The sequence below is a fragment of the Callospermophilus lateralis genome, chromosome 11 (assembly GCF_048772815.1).
Source record: "Callospermophilus lateralis isolate mCalLat2 chromosome 11, mCalLat2.hap1, whole genome shotgun sequence".
Lineage (NCBI taxonomy): Eukaryota > Metazoa > Chordata > Mammalia > Rodentia > Sciuridae > Callospermophilus > Callospermophilus lateralis.
In genome coordinates this window covers 18,648,833-18,666,660 of record NC_135315.1, presented here as the reverse complement: position 1 = coordinate 18,666,660, position 17,828 = coordinate 18,648,833, and the positions used below count along the sequence as shown (strand labels likewise).

Sequence of the window (17,828 nt, the reverse complement as noted above, 5' to 3'; positions counted from 1 at the left end):
CCAGTCAAGGGCTACACTGAAGGCTCAGCTCCCCTGACGCCCAAACTCTGTCTACAGAGCCCAGGGCCATGAACCCATCTGGTGGTCTCAGGAGATCCAAAGGATTTTGAGCAACTATGTCCTGACCCCCTGGGAAGCCTACTCCAGGACTTTTCCCCATGGTCTGGGGACCACGAGGGAGGGACACAGGGAGGTGTCTGTGGGAGTGGTCCAAGGGCTGGGGTTGGAAAGAAGTTTCACTAGTAGGGGAGAAACGAAGGCTCTGGCTGAACTGAAGCTGGGTCTGGAGGAAGGGAGCGCTCTCACCTCACACTTACTAAGCAGGCCCGTCTCCTGCAGCCGGGACCAGATGCTCTGGATGCGGCCAGCGTGTTCGGGGTGCACATGTGTGTTCCCACACATGCACTGGTGCTTCAGCATGAACGTGTCGTAGACTACGCCTGGGCCACAGACCCTCATGTCAGCCAGCACTGCTCTGGGCCCAGAGTCTCAGCCTGGCCACCATGAACCTCAGCAGTGTTCACCCACCCCCAGCCTGAACACCTGCCCTCAGCCATACTGACCACCTGACAGTGCTGCCCTGCCCTTGACACCCCCACTGGTTTTGATATTGGCCTACTGTGCCCTTCCACTGCCCCGACGATGGAACATCTTCCTCCCCGCTCCATCCTCTCCCACCTCTTGTGTGCTGCTCCCCATTAGTGAGATGGGAACATCCTTAGGCAAGATGTACCCTCTTAGAACCCAATCTGTGGAAGCCTCATGGGGAGGCTGAGGCCTCAATTTGAACCCCACAGGGAGGAGAGGAAGCTAAAAAGGCAAAGACCCAAAAGAGAGTGGGCTCTCTCCACCCAGGGTGTTAGGGCTCGCGAAGTGATGTACAGAATCAGGCACACTCAGTGGTAATGATTTGGCCTAGAAAACAGTGCTGCCCAATTGGTAGGGGCAGGGCTGCCCATTCTCCTGTCTGGGGCAAAAAGTTACTTCCACTACCATGAATAGCTGTGGGGGATAGGAAGAGATAAAGGCCCACCTTCCCTCCCTCCAGGGTATGAGGGGACTTGGATGCTACACAGAGGAATAACTGCTGGTGGTGGGGCTCACCTGTGGTGAAGAGGTGCTTGGTGGGCTGGTCCGGGGGACTCTTCAAGCCCCCAGGGGCAGCAGGTGAGGACTGGGTGCGGCCCAGGGCCTGATGGGGCACAGTGGCCAGGCTGAGGGGTGCCTGGTACACCTGCAGCGGCTGCAGCTGCTGAGCATCTGTGAACAGCTAAAAGGAGCAGGAACCTGGGTGAGGCTCAGCCTAGATAGGAGTGAGGACAGGTGCCCTTGGGGCCTCCAGGGGGCCCCCAATCCAGCACTTTTCTTACAAGTCTCCTCCTTCGCCCACCTCCTCCCACTTGCTCCCTCCAGGGACAGAAGACACTCCAGCCTTGCCATCTCCTCTTAGGTGGGGAGGGTTGGGGGGATGTGATGAGTCACACCAAAGAGTAGCATTGAGGTAAGAGGCTGAGGGGCGGGGGCGGAGCGGGGGTGGGATGAGTCAGGCCCAGAGGGCTCAGCTGTGTCCGCAATGAATGGAGCGAACACTAGTCGTGCAAGCAAGGCAGACTGTAGTAACAGTGGGGGCGTGTGTGTACACACTCTCACATGCACGCAGAGACCGACGCACAAGCGGCCGACGCAGGCACAAATGCATATACACACAGGACACGTGCATATACACACACGCACACACACACCAAAGCAGAGAGGCGGGAGCAGTCACAGATGCAGGGGGGCTGGCAGACATGCGCAGGCACAGCTCAGGGACCAAGAAAAGCGGCTCCTCCCTTCTACTCCCTCCTGGCCTCTCTTCCCCTCTTGATCTCTTCAGAAAGCTACTCCTGACAGCCTGGCAACTGCACTGCTGGGGAAGGGGACAGGCAGGCAAGGGTGGAAAAAAGGGAAAAGTGGTGGGGACCAAGAGCCGGAACCAGGGCTGGGGGCACCTTTTTGTAAGCAGCACTGGACTCTTCCAAGTCGGGCCCCTCATCAGGGCCACTCTCGCCCTCTTCATCCTTGACCTGGATGCAGTCATCGTCGTCCTCCTCCACCTCTTCCTCCTCCTCCTCCTCCTCCAGGTCTTCCTGTGTGCTCTCGCTCTCCGTAGAGCCTTCCCGGGGCATGGTCAGAGCTCCTTCCCCCAGCAAGGCCTCCTGCTGCTCTGTCAGTTCCTCCTCTGTCTCCTCAGGGTGGGTAGTAGGCTGCCTGGGCAGCTCCCCTGTCTTGGTGAGGATCTGGGAGCAGAATGTAGGGTGCATATCAGTAGGGAGAGGGGTGCAGCTGTGCTGCCCGCCTGGTCTGTCCTTTCCTGCCTTCTCCCAGGCAGCTGCCAGCCCACACAGAGCTTCTATTAAGCTGGAAAAACTCAAGGGGGCGCCTCTGAGCAAACACCCATCCCAGGACAGACTGAGCCACCAACTCTTCCTACCAGCCTGATTTTTCCTGGCCACAGCCCTAGGACATTTGCCTCCCTTCTAGAATACCTTGCCCAGCTGCAACTGCTGCTGCTTCTGCTTCTCCAGGAACTGCTGATGCTGCTGTTGCATGACCAACTGCTGCAGGGCCTGGGGACTCTGTGGCAGTGGCGAGGACTGAGTGCGGCTCAGGGGCCGGTGCCGCGGGAGTTTGCCCACTGTCCGCATGCTGGTGGCCACACGTTCACCTGTCACCAACGGGGACTGCCCATGGAGTGGCACTATGAGGTCAGGGGAGGGGAGTAAACGCTGTTGACATTGGCAGGGCACAAGGCCCACTCTGAATCCCCCCACAGCCCAGATCTCCCTTCTAGAATATCACCACTAAATACTCAGAAAAAACCTCAGAGGGGCCTGAGGTACTCCATCCCCAAACTCCAACCCCACTTCTCCCCTCCTACATCTCAGGCACTGTCCCCAGCGAGCCCTCCTGTATTCACCATTCTCAGTTTGCTTAATTTAGTGTTCATGTTGTCCAAGGTCCTCCATACGGGTAAACTGCAACTACTTTCTCCAATTGCAATACGACCTTCCTGATCATGGACCCCATGGGCCAGTATCTCGTATCCTTCAAGCAGAACTTTTACCATGTCAACAAGTACTTAAGGGCTGATTGTCTAAAACTGTCTAATATCATAGCTACTGGCTATATGTGACTACTGAGCCCTTGAAACATGGTTTGTCTACATTGACATGTGCAAGAAGGGTGAATTACACACTGGATTCCAAAGACGTAATATGAAACAAAAAGTGAAATTCCTCATTGATAAGTCTATATTAAGTGTTGAAATAATATTTTAGATATGTTAAACATATAGTATGAAATTAATTCTATCTTTGACTTGTTTTTGCACCGAGGACTAAACCTGGGGGCTTGAACTGTTAATCTACATCCCCTTAATTCTTTTTTTTTTTTTGAGATAGGGTCTCCCTAAATTTCTAAGGCTAGCCTTGAACTTTCATATATATATATGGAGAGAGAGAGAGAGAGAGAGAGAGAGAGAGAGTATGTGTGTGTGTGTGTGTGTGTGTGTGTGTGTGTTTGGTTGTAGCTGGACACAACACCTCCATTTCACTTATTTATTTTTATGTGGTCCTGAGGATCCAACCCAGGGTCCCGAACGTGTGAGGCAAGCACCCTACCGCTGAGCCACAACCCCAGCCCCTGGCCTTAAAATTTCAATCCTCTTGCCTCAGTCTCCCTATTTGCTGGGATTATAGGCATGTGCCATTATGCCAAGTTTCTTTCTTTTTTGTGTGTGGTGCTAGGGATTGAACCCAGGGCCTTGTGCAAGCGAGGCAAGCACTCTACCAACGGAGCTATATCCCCAGCCCTCTTTTTAAAATTTTTAATATAACTACTAGAGAGCTTTAAATTACATATATGGTTTGTATTGTTTCTACTGAACAGTGCTGCTCTGGAATATGAACTCGTGATGATAGAAAATTCTGTAGGGGGGCTGGAGATGTGGCTCAAGCGGTAGCACGCTCGCCTGGCACACATGCGGCCCAGGTTTGATCCTCAGCACCACATACAAACAAAGATATTGTGTCCGCCGAAAGCTAAGATATAAACATTTTAAAAAAAAAATTCTCTCTAAAAAGAAAAGAAATAATCCCTTTAAAAAAAGAAAAGAAAATTCTGTAGGTATCTGATATTTCCAGAATGTGGAAACTGCTGATGGCCGTGGCAGGGCTGGAGAGTATCCCTGGCTGCTTCTCCCTAACATTTGGTCCTTATTTGGTCCCCAATAATAGCCAAATGCCTCTCCCTGGCAGAGCCACCTGCCCACTCACCAGCAATGAGGGTACTCTGCTGCCGGGCCTGCTCCAGCAGCAGTACATGCTGCAGCAGAGAGGCGTGCCCATGCGGGCTCGTGTCACCCTCCAGGGCCACGCCCAGTAGGCAGCCAGGGATGGAGGATGTGCTCATGAACTTGCCCGTCAGTGTGCCACCCTGCCGCAGGGACTGAAGGGCCTGCCTCTCGGCCTCCTGCTGCGTTGACAGCTTCGGGGAGGCCTGGCAAGAGATGACAAAGAAAGGGAGAGGTGAAAAAGGAAGGGAGAGAAGGCAGGGGCTCACACTCCCCCAGTCATACAGCCCTCATCTACCCTCTTCCAACCCTTCCATCCCAGATGGCTCTGGATAGGGTCATCTGAGCTCCCTCAGGGCCTTGGGAATGAAAAAGTCTCAGCTGCGAGCATGCAGGACACCCCCAAGACCAGAGGGAAGATGGGGTGTGTGCCCTGTACTTACGGTGAGGTGTGAGTTGGTGACAGTGACTGTGGCCTGCAGCCCTAGGGAGATGTTGGGCAGAGAAGGAGACGTGTAGAGGCTAAACTGGTTGGGGGAGCTGTCCAGAGGGAGGGCCCGGTGCTGGGGGAGCATCTGGGAAGGAGGCGGAGAGACAGGCATGAGAGCAAGCAAGGGGAGACAGTGAAGGAGCGAGGCCTGGGGTGAGCCAAGGACCTGCATGGTGCTCCATTCTCCCCACCCTGAGTTCCAACTGGGGTAACTGAGAGAGCCCTTTGGGGCTTGGGGGACAAATCTCCCTTTGAGGCAACATATCCAAGCATGGACTCCACACAGGCACAGAGGTACACTCTCAGGCACACTCTCAGCCAGATTGGAAGGAGTTGCACTCTTCCTTCCAAGGGAAAAAAAGCAGCTCGGTGTCCCCACCCCCCCTTCCCCGCCAGCCTCAGTCAGGCCTGTACCTCGGTGGGGATGTTGGGGACTGAGCCAGTAAAGCCATTCTCAGCGATGGTGCTGTGGGAGCTGTTGGGAGAGCTGGGGCCAGAGCCGGGCGCACTGTTACACACAGACGACACTACAGAAGAAGTGGCTGTCACCTGGGCCTGCTCCAAGCCACCCCCACTCCCAGGCCCTCAGAACAGGGACACAGAAGAGCCCTTACCCCCAGGCCCAGTGCCTGTAATCTCCACTGCTCTCTTCTTAAAGGTGCTAATAACAGTCCCATCTTTTCGTCGCAGGAGGGGACTGCTTCTCCGTTCAGCCACCTTCTGTTTTAGCCTTGAACGCACTTTCAAATTGGGTTCAGAGGCTGGAGAGAAGGTAGCCAGGGCTCAGACATATCCACACACCTGCAGCCAGCCCACCACGGTCAGAGCTGGCTCACAGGGCAGTCCTGCCCCATGGACGTTCCCACCCCCAACCCCAGGAGCCATATTCTGGGAGGCCAGATCAGGGTGCTCACATACCTGTTTTGCGGAGGGGGAAGTCATCACGGCTGTCGTAGGGCCCAAGCAAAGGCAGTTTATAAGAGGGAGGCGTCCCTGGGGGGCCGCTCTGGGGAGGGGAACTCTGGTCCAAAGAAGCATGGTGGGCTCCCCTGGGGATGGGACAGATCTAGGTTACTACCCACCACTGGACATGCCACCAGGCAGTGTATAGTTATGGAAAGTCCACAGCACATATGTAAGGACAGAAATTGAATCCTGGAGAGGGGAATAAAGAGAGTCTCATCCCCAAGAAGCCTGCCAAGCCTGAACATGGCCACAAGGCAGATGCTGCTTGTTATCACGGAGCCAGGCAGACCCTAAAAAGGACCCCTGTTCCCACACATGCCTCCCAGAGTTGTTACCAGCATTTGGGGTGCTGTGGGAGGGAATGGTTGAGGCCGCCTGGCGTGGGCTCCTTCGACTTTGACAAGAGGAATTCCTGGAGCCTCAGTTTCACTTCGGTGCTGGCGATGGCGCCTGCAGGGTAGGGCACAGGTGACTTGGGTGCTTCTGCGAGGGGCAGGGCGGGACTCCCAGGCAGTGGAATGCCTGCCCACCTGCCCAGCAGGGCCTTACTCTCTTTGCTCTTCTCCTTGTTGCGCAGGATGAGCAGCTGCTGCTCCAACCTCTGCTTCTCCAGCTCTTCCTGCCGCTGCTGCTCCCGTTGCCGCTGCTGCTCCAGCTCCTGTTGCCTCTTGGCTGCCAGCATCTCCTGCTGCTGCTACAGGGGCACAGAGGTGGGAGTGCTGTGAGCCACCAAGCAAGGGAGCGGCTCTGGCTCTATGTGGCCCATGCCCCCCTTACTCACCTTGAGGTGCTTCTGCAGCTGGACCTCATGCTGCCGCGTCAGGTGGTCATGCTGTTTCTGGAACTCTGCAAACAGAAGCTGCTTCTGCAGCTGCTGCTGCTGCTTGAGCGCCAGGAGCTCCTGCTGCAGTTGCTGCTCCCGCAGGGCCGGGTCCACAGGGCCAGCCAGAGCCCCCCTCAGCTCCACAGGGCTGGGGCTGCCTCCACCCCCACCCCCGATGGAGCTGGGCATGGCTCCTGGCAGCACTGGCTTTACCTCCACTGTGGGCACAAGAGATAGGAGTGGTCAGTGGGCCCATTCCCAGATCTCACTAGGCCCTGGCAGATAGGACTGGGACCCAGGAGACTACCAGGCAGGACTATCAGACCCAAAAGAATAGAAAAGTCAAATCCCTCTGCCCATGGATTCAGCCTTCCATCTTCATTAAATGAAGGTAAAGTCATGAACCTCAATTAGAAAACATGCATCAGTACTGGGAGTGTGGCTTAGTGGTAGAGTGCTTGCCTAGCTTGTGTGAGGCCCTGAGTTTGATGCACTATAGCAGGAAAAAAAAAAAAAATTAAATGCATGAGCATGAAGCTTGGTAGCAGATTTCAATAATACTGTCATTGACAGTTATCACCACTGGGCATTTTACATGAATGACTCATTTAAATTGCATAGTTACCTGACTTAGGTGCTATTATTATATCTCATTTTATAGATAAGGAAATTGAGGCTCAGAGAGGTTTAAGTAACTTGACAGGACACACAGCTGACTGAAGAATCAGGATGTGATCCAGGTCCTCTACTTTTATTTACTGTCACTGTCTTATCTCCATCTCTCAGCATCATGCCCCCACTGAAGTCAATGGTAGAAGAGAAACTGAGGCATAGAGGTTGGTTCTAGAACTGCTGTGGCTAGCAGTCAGGGACCCAGGTAAATCCAGGTCTGTGGAGACCTTCTGGACACCCCCCTGCACTTCCCTTGGTTTCAGCCAGCTGGGAGAGATGGGGCAGGAAGGGGAGGTATAGGATTGGGGGTGGGACCAGGGAAAGGGGGTGCAGGGCTGCACCAAACCAGGGACAGGAGGGGGCTGGGAGTCAGCCTGGCTTCCTTTGCTGGATTATCTCCTTTCAACAGTTTTATTGTAATTACCCTGAAAATGCCGCTATATATAGAGTGAGCCAAACAGCAGCTGTGCTTGGGGGGAGGGGAATGAGAGAATGGGCGGGCAGGGAGGAGGTGGGAGGAGGAGACAGGAAAGGAAAAGGAATCAGACAGGAAGAAGGGTTATGGCAGGGGGAGGGCTGGAGCTGTGGCAGGACCTCACACTCCAGCTCCAGGGAGTCTCTTCTGGAAAAAGGCAAAGGGGTCTAATAGGTGGCTGACACCTAGGGTCCAGCCCCCATGTGGGTAATGGGCCAAGGGGCCCCACAGAGCGCAAAAGCTTCCAATGGATTTATGGGAAGGCTGGGTCTCGACCTCTTGATCTCTGGGCACTGTCCTTGGTCAATGACTGTCACTACTCCCCACCACTGCTATGTGGTTGCCAGGGCAACTGGGCAAACACCACTCCAGCAGAGAGCCCCAAGCCCAGCCCACACCCCACAAAGCCTACTGACGCCAGCAGGAAAGGGAAGGCAGGATACTGAAGCCTGGGAAGGAGGAAGCGAGAAGGGCAGGGCCAGCCCATCTTGTTTCTTTTCCATTTTTTTCTCCAAAGCAAGCCTTCACTTTCTTTATGACAGCCCAGGGAGACCACAACGGCTGGGAGACACTCCTGCGGCAAAATGGTCCACTGTAGCCCAGGCAGAGAAGATGGGATGGCAACATCCTGATGGCTGCCAGCAAGCAGGCCCAGGCTGCCACCGCCACTCCACATAAGAAAGGGAAGAGCACTGGAAGAAGGCTCAACAAGGCACCCCATACCCTCTGCATGGGCCTGGATTTCTCCAGAGAACCCAGCAACTGAGGCAGGGTCAAGGTCACAGAAGGTCAAGGCCATGTCACTCTCATGCCTAAATAAGCCTCTGGGACCCAGTAGAGGCAGGGGTGGGTGGGAGAAGGGAAAGCCTGAGCAGTACGTCTCTCTCCATCCCACCACCCCTTCTCCCCACAGCACTGCTGGGCACATTCCTCTGTGGTTTTCCCGTCAGCCGCACTGACGACTCTGCGGCCACCAAGCCAGAGCCACATCTGCAGGAGTGGCCAGATGTGGCCAAGAGGGTGGAGTTTTACACACAAACACACACACACACACACAGTATCACTCTCTCTCCAAACCCAAGTCCTGTCCCAGCACCAGGAGAAAGGGCCCTTGAAAACTGCAGAGGGCCTCTGTAGAAGTGACCAGCCCTAGTCCAGGGTTTAAAGCAGGGTGGCAAGCAAGGAGCCAGTGGCCAGCCTCAGCTCTCCCCAGCCCCCGTGGTGTTCGGCAAGGCCCCAGGCTGACTGGAGAGTTATGTGTTCCTAGGCAAGGCTGGATTGGCCCGTGACACTGATCACTAAGCCAAGAGGTAGACGGGCTTCAACCTGCTACTCCCGGCAGAACTGGGGCCACGGGAGCCGGATGCCAGCCCGCCCGACCAGGGAAGGGCAGGGGTCCAAGCACTCCTGGCTCCCAACAGATAACCCTGCCTCAGGCTGGAACTGCAGCCAGGAGGGCTGGCTTCCCTTGCAGGAGCCCTGAGGAGAGCACACGGGTTCAGACAAGGGGAATCTCCCACCACCACCACTGAGATGGTGGGCCCAGCACTGCAGCGGGAGCCACAGCCCCATTGGTATGCAGGTGGCGGGCAGCCAGAGGGCTCTGCCACACAGCCTTGCTCCTATTCAAGGAGCAAGCACAGACAATTGGAGAATGTTAATTTGCGGCAGCAGGCAGCTCCCCAGGGGGCTGCCAGATAAGCAACCTGGCACCATCCAAAAATGGAAGGGGCCATGGCTGTTTGGCTGGAATCAAGAAATGGGGGTCTTGGAGTCCCAAGGATGTAATCTTCCAGGCACAGAACCTAGAACTTGGATGTCCCTAGACCCCCTTTAGGATATGTGCCTCTGCCAGCTTGGAATGAGCAGAGTAGGTGGTGGCAGCTGCCATCAAACCAAGCACCTGGAAAGAGAAGTAGGTGTGTCATGATAGGACTAGGCTCTTGGCTGCCTCCTGGCGGAACAAGAAAGGCTGAGAACTTCATAAAAGAAAAAGATTAGGTAGAGGGGTACTGCTCCCTAAGAGGATGGGTTGGGAGCTCTGCTAGCAAAGAGCCCTTGAAGGACTAGGAAAAGGGTCAGTGTCACATGGGTCCTTCCCTCACTTTCTAGGCTTTCGCTTTGTCAGAGAGGTGCAGAGAACTGAGGGGCCAGACAGCCACCATCACAACCTCCTGTGGAGGGAAGTGGCAGGGCTCTAGGGGCACACTGCTCCAGACTCTTCCCAGGGCACTCAGACCCTTCCTTCTCCTGAGAATAAACAAGTAACAACACCATCCTGTCCTCTTGCCTCATGCAAGGCTTACTCACGCTGCCTCCCTGGAAAAGCTCCAGTCCAAGCAGCAGGGTGGCCAGGTGTTTCAAGCCATCAGAGTGGCCCTGCAGAAACCAAGCTCTGGCTCAGGAGGGGCTACCCTGCCCACTTTACAGGCACAACAAGGCAGCAGTGACACCTTAGTGATACCTACTGCCTCTCTCCTTTCCCTGAAACCCATCAGCCCCAGTGGGTTCCCATAGCAGATTCTTCAGGCAGCATAAAAAGTAGCCGGGCTCCTCTGGGGGAGACAGTGCAGGTGCTGATGGGGTAACCCTGAGACTACTGCCAACAGAGCCTTAGTCTAAAAAGAGGGTCCAGTCAAAAAGAGGGCTACTACCTCCAAGAAGACAAGAGGCTCTGGGCCATGAGAAGCAGGTCTTGGCAGTGCTTTGGGAACCAAGGTTCAAAATAAGAAACAGATCTAGCTGCCTGAGAGCAAAGCCAAGCCTGTGCCTGATCTGAGCCACAAGCCAGGCCCCCACTCCATGCTCTCTCTGGGAGACAACATCAGCAATTCAGAACCCTTGTGCCATGAACTCTGGCCAGAGGGAAGGAGGACCTTTAGTTTCCCCTAGAGAAGCCCTGGAGTGGCCCAGGGTGTGGAACCTGCTGGGCACCAGCTCCAAAAACCCTCCTCCAGGACCCACCAGCCATAAAAGACTAAGGGAGGAGGGGACCCTGGATAAGGGAGCATTAAGCTGCTTGTGACATTTAAGGACAGAAACAAGGCCTGTGCAGGCAATCCCTGGATCTGAGGAGCTGCCTTCCCTAGAGGGGACAGGGTAAAAGGGAACTTTAAGATCAGTGATCTGTTTTCAAGGCCTTCCTGACACAAGCAAGGAAAACAAGCTTCTCAGGCTGCTATGGAAAGACCCATGGGCTAAACAGCAGAAAAATAGGGATCCAAACCTGAGTGGTTTGACGCCTAGCACAGGAAGAAGCCCTCTGAACACAACTGTACCCAGCTCCAACATAGGGCATCTCTCTAGAGATCCCAGACTTGGCAGCCCCCCAAGAGGGTGGCATCTTCCACCAGCATCCATGGGCCCTCGGGACCTCCCTCTCCAGGATGAACAGTGGGCAGCTTCCTTGAATATCTAATTACCTTGTTCTGTCCTTTGGAGAATATGGAAAGACTCTTGTCCTTGTCCTGCCTTTGAGAGATTTGGTAAGAGACAGAGAATAGCATTTCACACTTCTTGGCAGATGACCCCTCCCCACCAAAGATGTTTTCCCATGATCTATTTCTGTGCTCTTACGTGACTAGTGAGGCCAATTTAGGCTCAACAGGTTCTACCACAATTCAGACAGTATTTCCACATGTGCAGGCTGGGCATGACTCTCACCTAGCAAATTGCACAACTCATCAAGCAATACAAGCGAATGCACATCACATAATGGTTAAGAGCGAGGACTCTGGAGTAAGAAATCGAGAGGGTTCGAGGCAACGCTACTTACTAGGGCAAGGTGTTGGCTACCTCTCCATGTTCCATGCAGGCATCTGCAAAATGGAGCAGAGCACCTATCTCTCAGAGCTGCCAGGCCTGGGAGAATGCCTGCCGAGGAACTTGGCACAGGGCCTGGGAAGAGCTCCGGAGGTGCTAGTCAGGGCTATTATTAATGGCTCCTGACTTTTTATGTGTCCTGGACCCATTTGGCAATCTGATGAAAACTATAGAGTACTTCTCAGAATGTTTCTTTTTAAAAAAATATTTATTTTATTTTTTTAAAAAATTTTTGTAGTTGTAGACGGACAGTATGCCTTTATTTTATTTGTTCATTTTTATGTGGTGCTGAGGATGGAACCCAGGGCCTCACGTGCACTAGCCGAGTTCTCTGCCACTGAGCCCCAGCTCTAGCCCCTTCTCAGAATGTTTCTATGGGCCAGGGATGTAGCCCAGTGGTGGAGTGCAAGCCTGGATGTGTGAGGCCCTGGGTCAATCCCTAGCACAAAAGAAAGAAAGAAAGGAAGGAAGGGAGAGAGAGAAAAATTTCCAAAGGGCACAAAATTAAATGCTGAGTTCTCTCTCTCTCTTTCTCTTTTTGGGGGGAGGGTGGTAAAGGGATTGGGATTGAACCCAGGGGTGCTTAACCACAGATTCACATCCCTTTTTAATATTTTATTTAGAGACAGAGTCTTGCCGAGTTGCTTAGGGTCTTGCTAAATTGCTGAGGCTGGCTTTGAACTCACAATCCTCCTGCCTCAGCCTCCAGAGCAGCTGGGATTATAGGGGTGCATCACCAAGCCCAGCTAAAATACAGAGTTTTAAGGATGACAGGCTCAAACTTCTGCCAGAGTGAGGACTTAGCTCTCATTTCAGACTGTTCAAAGGTCACTTTGTGGTCCTTTCCTATCAAAGCCCTATGTGTGGGCCCCACACAAGCTAGAGCAGGCAGCAACAGGGTGCCAATATTAGAGATGAATCTCTGAGGGTAGTTTGCTCCCAGCTCTAGAATTTTCAGTCCATCTCACCTGCTTTGCTACCCCCAAGAAGGGTCACTGTCTTCTGTGGCTCAGGCCACAATAGCTGGGACGACCTTTATGCCTCAAAACATTGCCTGACACAAATAAGCACACGTTTTCGTTCCTGCTCTGGGACCCCCAGACCCAAACAATCCAAAATTCTTCTCTGGTCTCTAGCCTCACGGTGCTCCACTGCAGATGACACCCTCCCAGGATTATTCTATATCCTCCTAGAGCAAGGACCTGGGAAACCTTAAACCCTTCTTCCTGAAGGCAGAAGCAACATGAAACTGACCTGAGAGACCCTTAGAAAGTCAGTTTGGGAAAGACCGGGAAGCTCAACAACTCAACTTCCCTGTCTGACCAAGGAAGAAAGGGAAGTCAAAGTGGGAGATGCTTGTCCAAGGTCACCTGGAAAGGAGGTAGAAGAACCAGCTCTTAATCTTCTGGCTCTCTCTGCCCCCCACTAAAAAACAGAAGGGGATGGGCTGGGGATGTGGCTCAATCGGTAGCGCACCCGCCTGGCATGCGTGCGGCCCGGGTTCGATCCTCAGCACCACGTACAAACAAAGATGAGTCCGCCGAAAACTAAAAAAATAAATAAAAATTCTCTCTCTCTCAAAAAATAAATAAATAAATAAATAAATAATAAATAAAAAAATTCTCTCTCTCAAAAATAAATAAATAAAATAAAATAAAATTCATATGTTGCCTACAAGTTTCACTTAAAAAAAAAAAAAAAAAAAAAAAAAAAACCAGAAGGGGAAAACCTAAAGGCTGTTCCCAAATTTAGTGAGAAAGAGAATAGAAGCCAGGCTCTATATTAAGGATCCAGGAAAAGAGGTAATACCTGCTTGGCTCCCAGAGCACCAGAGCTCAGGAGAACAGGGAAGGAGACAGGGTGGACAAAAGTCCCAGCATTCCAGGGGCAGACTGTGACTCTGAAGGACATTAAGTTCAGGGGATACAGAGCTTTGGTGGAAGACACAGGATATCTCTAACCAGTGAAGATGGAGTTAGTTGCTCTTCAGATGCTATCGCGAAAAGAAACAGACTCCCATCTCCAAGCCGCTTCCAGGAAATACTTGGGCACAAAGCTAGAGGCAATTAAAAGACACACTAACTGTGCAAAGTCTGCAGCTGTTGCTGGAATTGTTCGCTCCCCACCTGGGGTGAGATGGAAGGGGCCCTCGGGCAAGAGATCTGACTCCACTCTCCATGTACAACCCAACCCAAATGTCCAGCAAGGCACCCTGCCCACCTGGCCACTTGCCATAATCCCCCACTCCACTGGGGTTTAGACACCTGCTCTCGGCATCTCAAAACATCCTCTTTCTCCAGACTGCCAGGCTGCTGGGAGCTGGATTCGCCTCTGACCAAGGCAAAAGCCACTTTCTCTCAATATAGGCACTCCTCGCAGGAGTTCCAAGGCCCAGGAGGGCTGTCCATGAATGCTGGTGACACCCACTGGCAGACTGCTGGGCCCATGGCCCCTGTCCTCACTGCTCTTACGCCAAGCATGGTCTGAACCTACTCACATCAGAATTACCTGAGATAAGGGCTTAAAATGTTAGTTGTTGGGCTGCCTGCGGCCTCCAACCTGGAATAATCTGAATAATTCCCTTGGTAACTGTGGTAAGACTGAGTTTGAGAGCCACTACCTCACAGTGTCCCCCGACCACCTGCACTCATTTCTGCTGCCAATCTGACAGCTGTTACAGCTGCATGTGGACACAGTTAATCTGATTTCCTGTCTGGCAGCTCTGCAGTGGGCAAGGACAGCTGAGGGTCTCAAAAACAAGAGAGGACAAGGAAGAAGGGAATGGGGGGAGGGGATGTGGGTCTGTAATAGAAGGTAGGCTCTGTTCCTGAGCCCTCTTCTCCCTTTAGGCCAAAATTCATGCAGGGAGAGAGAGAATTGACCAAGTAGAGCTCCCCAAGGCCAGAATGGCCTCCATTCTCAAACCAGGCATGGTGGCACATGCCTGCAATCCCAGTGGCTGGGGAGACTGAGGCAGGAGGTTCCCAAGTTCAAAGCCAGCTTCAGCAACTAGGCAAGGCCCTAAGCAACTTAGTGAGACCCTGACTCAAAATAAAAATAAAAATGGTTAGGGATGTGGCTCAGAGGTTAAGCACCCCTGGGTTTAATCCCTGGTACCAAAAAGTAAAAAATAAAATAGAATGGTCTCTATTCTCTCAGAGCACAAACTCTGGAGGCACACACACCCATCACATAAGATTGTAAAAGTTGTGTACTACACATGGGCACCCAACTGAAGGGGCAAATTGGAGCAGAAACTTAGTTCTTGCTCCAGTTGTTAAGCCACATACACTAGCGTGAGGATGCATCTACCCAAAGGACCATCCACCTTTTTAAATGTGCAAAAAGGAGCTTTTGTGTGGATTAATAATGATCCTTCACAGAGAACTGAGTTCAAATCCCAGCTCCAATTTAATGTGACCTTGGGTTAGTTCCTTAACCTCTCGGCTCATTCTCAATTGTAAAATATGGTTATTAATACCCTTCCACAGAGATAAGGTAAGGAAAGTCCCTAAAACCCTTGTCACCTAGTATATTATACTAGTTCCCTTCCCACCCAAATCTTGCCCTTCCTACCTTCCCGGAATCCCTACACCTACACACCCACACACATAGTCATGCTTGGAATGGTCTGAGAGCATGAATAAGAATATCCAGGGAAAGTCCCAGTGCCAAACCTGAACCCTATGGCACTTCCCAACATCCAGAGCATTCCTTCCTGGCACTTCCTAGCAGGACTCATGCCCTCCCTGGATGGGGAGAGGAAACTCTTCCTCCATGCTTTCTCAAAATGTCCTGCACATTGCCCAAGTATCAGCTCTATGTAGTACTGGAAAAAAGGGAATCCAGAGCTCTCAGAAGAGAGGCAGAGTCCCAGAGCTGTGAAAAGTCAGGGAGGGTCTTTAGCTCTGTGTTTTGGGGGATCTCATAGTTGAATACAAACTTCAAGCTCCCCAAGCCAAGACCAAGCCTGGGAATCCTACAGAGCACTGGGATATGGCAAGGTAGCCAAGCACAGACCCCATCCACTAAGGGAGACCTCCAGCTGCCACTAGTGGAAGCTGTCACTTAGTCCCCTTCTCAAGGAAGAACAGCAGAGAGTGCCCCTGAGGCTCTGGCTTGCCCACTGAGACCTGCTATAGCTCTCTCTCACCCAGAGGTCCAAACTCCAGAATAGAGCCCAGAAACCCTTCCAGTAGACCTGCCCCTCACATAGCATTCATTCATCCAGGTGCCAGGTACTGTGTGCTAGGTGCTGGGCACTGGCAGCTAACAAGACAGTCCAGAGAGCAAAGGTTGTCCCGAAAATAAGGTTCCCTGCAGATGGCAGGAAGGCCCCTTTCTGCAATCCCTTAGGCTGGGGAGGCTTGAGCGACACACACCACCCAAGAAGGCATCCCTGGACACCTGCCTTTTTAGCCACAGGCTTTTGCATCCTGTCTGGAGACTGATCAAGAGAAGGGGGAGGGGAATGTGGACAGGAGGGAAACACCAGACTCCCTAGGCCCTCATGGTGTGTTTATCTGGGGTGGACTTTTTTTTGTAACCCAAAGGTTAAAGTGTTTCTATTTGAAACATCTATTTACATTCCAGAGTCCAAAAAAAAAAAAACATAGCCAAGCTCCAGGCCTATATCTGTCCCCAGCCGCGTCACAGACACAGCATCAGAGTTGCTCAGGGGGAACATTCTTACATTCTTAGCCCTCTCCCCGAGCCGCTGGGGTGACTCACACCTCCCTCCTGCCAGCATGGACTGCACTGCAGCTCAGAAGGCCAGGCAGTGTCAGGGAGAAGGGATCTGGAGAAAGGGGCCAGCTGGGGTCTGTCCAGGGCAGGTAGGCCTAGAGAATGGGCCAGTGAGTGGGGTCCCAGCTTGCAAGGTTTCAGGCATCTACTTTGCAGGAGGTGAGTGAACAAGCTGAGGAAACTCTGGGCCAACTGCTAGCTGCCACTGGTAGGAAGGGAAGGTAGGGCCAGTGCAGGAGGGTGGACAGAGAGCAACCGGGCAGAGTTGCCCCACCATTCCTTTGTTTTGCAGGAGATGCTAGGACTCAAGGTGTTGAGTCCCAGAGCTGTGAAAAGTCAGGGAGGGTCTTTAGCTGAAGCTTTAGAGGTTCAATTAGACTAGGGCATGGACCAGTCCTCTATGTTTTCATCTCATCCCAGGGGCGTTAGTGGGTGGGTACCCTGCAGGATTGGCACCCTGCAGTATTATGCCCCATCCCAGAAGTCCCTACAGGGTTAGCCCCAGGATCATGCCTCCATCAAGAAGTCCATGTGGACACTCTGTAGAACTGGTCTCCAGGGCTATTCCCCTTCAATAGGGCATGGACATCCCTGTCCAGGCAGATGGCAAATCATATTCCAAGGATTTTTCAAAACTTCCCAAAACATTCATCCTCTGACATATGCCAATTCCATTACAACCTATCCCTGGACAGTTCAGTGCCAAATCACAGGTGCTCTCACCTTCTAATTCAAATCTTGGGATCCAAACCACGTATCCAGAACAAGGACTCCCCACCGTACACACACACACACACACACACACACACACACACTCTCTCTCTCTCTCTCTCTCTCTTTCTCTCATGAGTGCCAAGCCACTGCCAGGAGGGGCCAAGCGGGCATGGGTCCAGCAGGCCCCTCCCGGGAGGAAGCATCTTGTGGTGCCGGCCTGGTGGGAAGGCTGTGCCAGAAGAGCCTGATGATGCCAACAGGTTCCTGGGAGTGAGGGAAGGAGTGGCACAGCTCTGGGGAGCCCCACCCCCAGCCAAGGGCCAAAAAAGTTCCTACTGAGAAGATGATAGAGTCCAGGGTCCTCAAGCCCACCTGACCTACCTCTCCATTCTCAGGAGGTGGGAGTAAACCAAGACCTGGGACAGGAGAGATATGGGGGAGCTAAAAGCTAAGGCAGCAAGCATCCACTCCAACATCCTAATTGCCAGTCTCTTCCTAATCTATGCCAGTGTCCAATTCTAAGGAGACTTTTGTTTGGGGATTTGCCAGTCTCTATACCTAAATTTCCAACCCAAAAACCAAACCAAAGGAGTTGGAATACTTTCATGCTTGTAGACACCACAGATGTGCCCAAACATGGGGATCAGGCAGCCTAGAGACAGGTCACTGACCCACTTCTTCCCCTCTGACCATAGTGCCAACTAGGCCAGGATCTTCTAGCAAGCCCCAGCCCCCAGCAGCTGAGATGAACCCTGCCAGAGGCAAAAGGCACAGGAGGGATGCAGCA

General features: G+C 52.8%; 1 protein-coding gene across 3 annotated transcripts in view; it reads right to left on the bottom strand.

Moving 5' to 3' along the window:
* The window catches only part of Hdac5 (histone deacetylase 5), a 35,583-nt gene that overhangs the window by 5,457 nt on the left and 12,298 nt on the right, over positions 1-17,828 (bottom strand). For all 3 annotated transcript variants that reach the window (XM_076871202.2, XM_076871203.2, XM_076871201.2), the window contains 12 exons: positions 6,571-6,830; positions 6,339-6,483; positions 6,125-6,239; positions 5,742-5,872; positions 5,438-5,584; positions 5,238-5,350; positions 4,777-4,908; positions 4,317-4,539; positions 2,529-2,740; positions 1,992-2,279; positions 1,105-1,270; positions 307-440 (listed from right to left, as the gene is read on the bottom strand). In XM_076871202.2, coding sequence (XP_076727317.2) covers positions 307-440; positions 1,105-1,270; positions 1,992-2,279; positions 2,529-2,740; positions 4,317-4,539; positions 4,777-4,908; positions 5,238-5,350; positions 5,438-5,584; positions 5,742-5,872; positions 6,125-6,239; positions 6,339-6,483; positions 6,571-6,830 — 2,066 coding nt within the window. The remainder of the gene's footprint in view (positions 1-306; positions 441-1,104; positions 1,271-1,991; positions 2,280-2,528; positions 2,741-4,316; positions 4,540-4,776; positions 4,909-5,237; positions 5,351-5,437; positions 5,585-5,741; positions 5,873-6,124; positions 6,240-6,338; positions 6,484-6,570; positions 6,831-17,828) is intronic.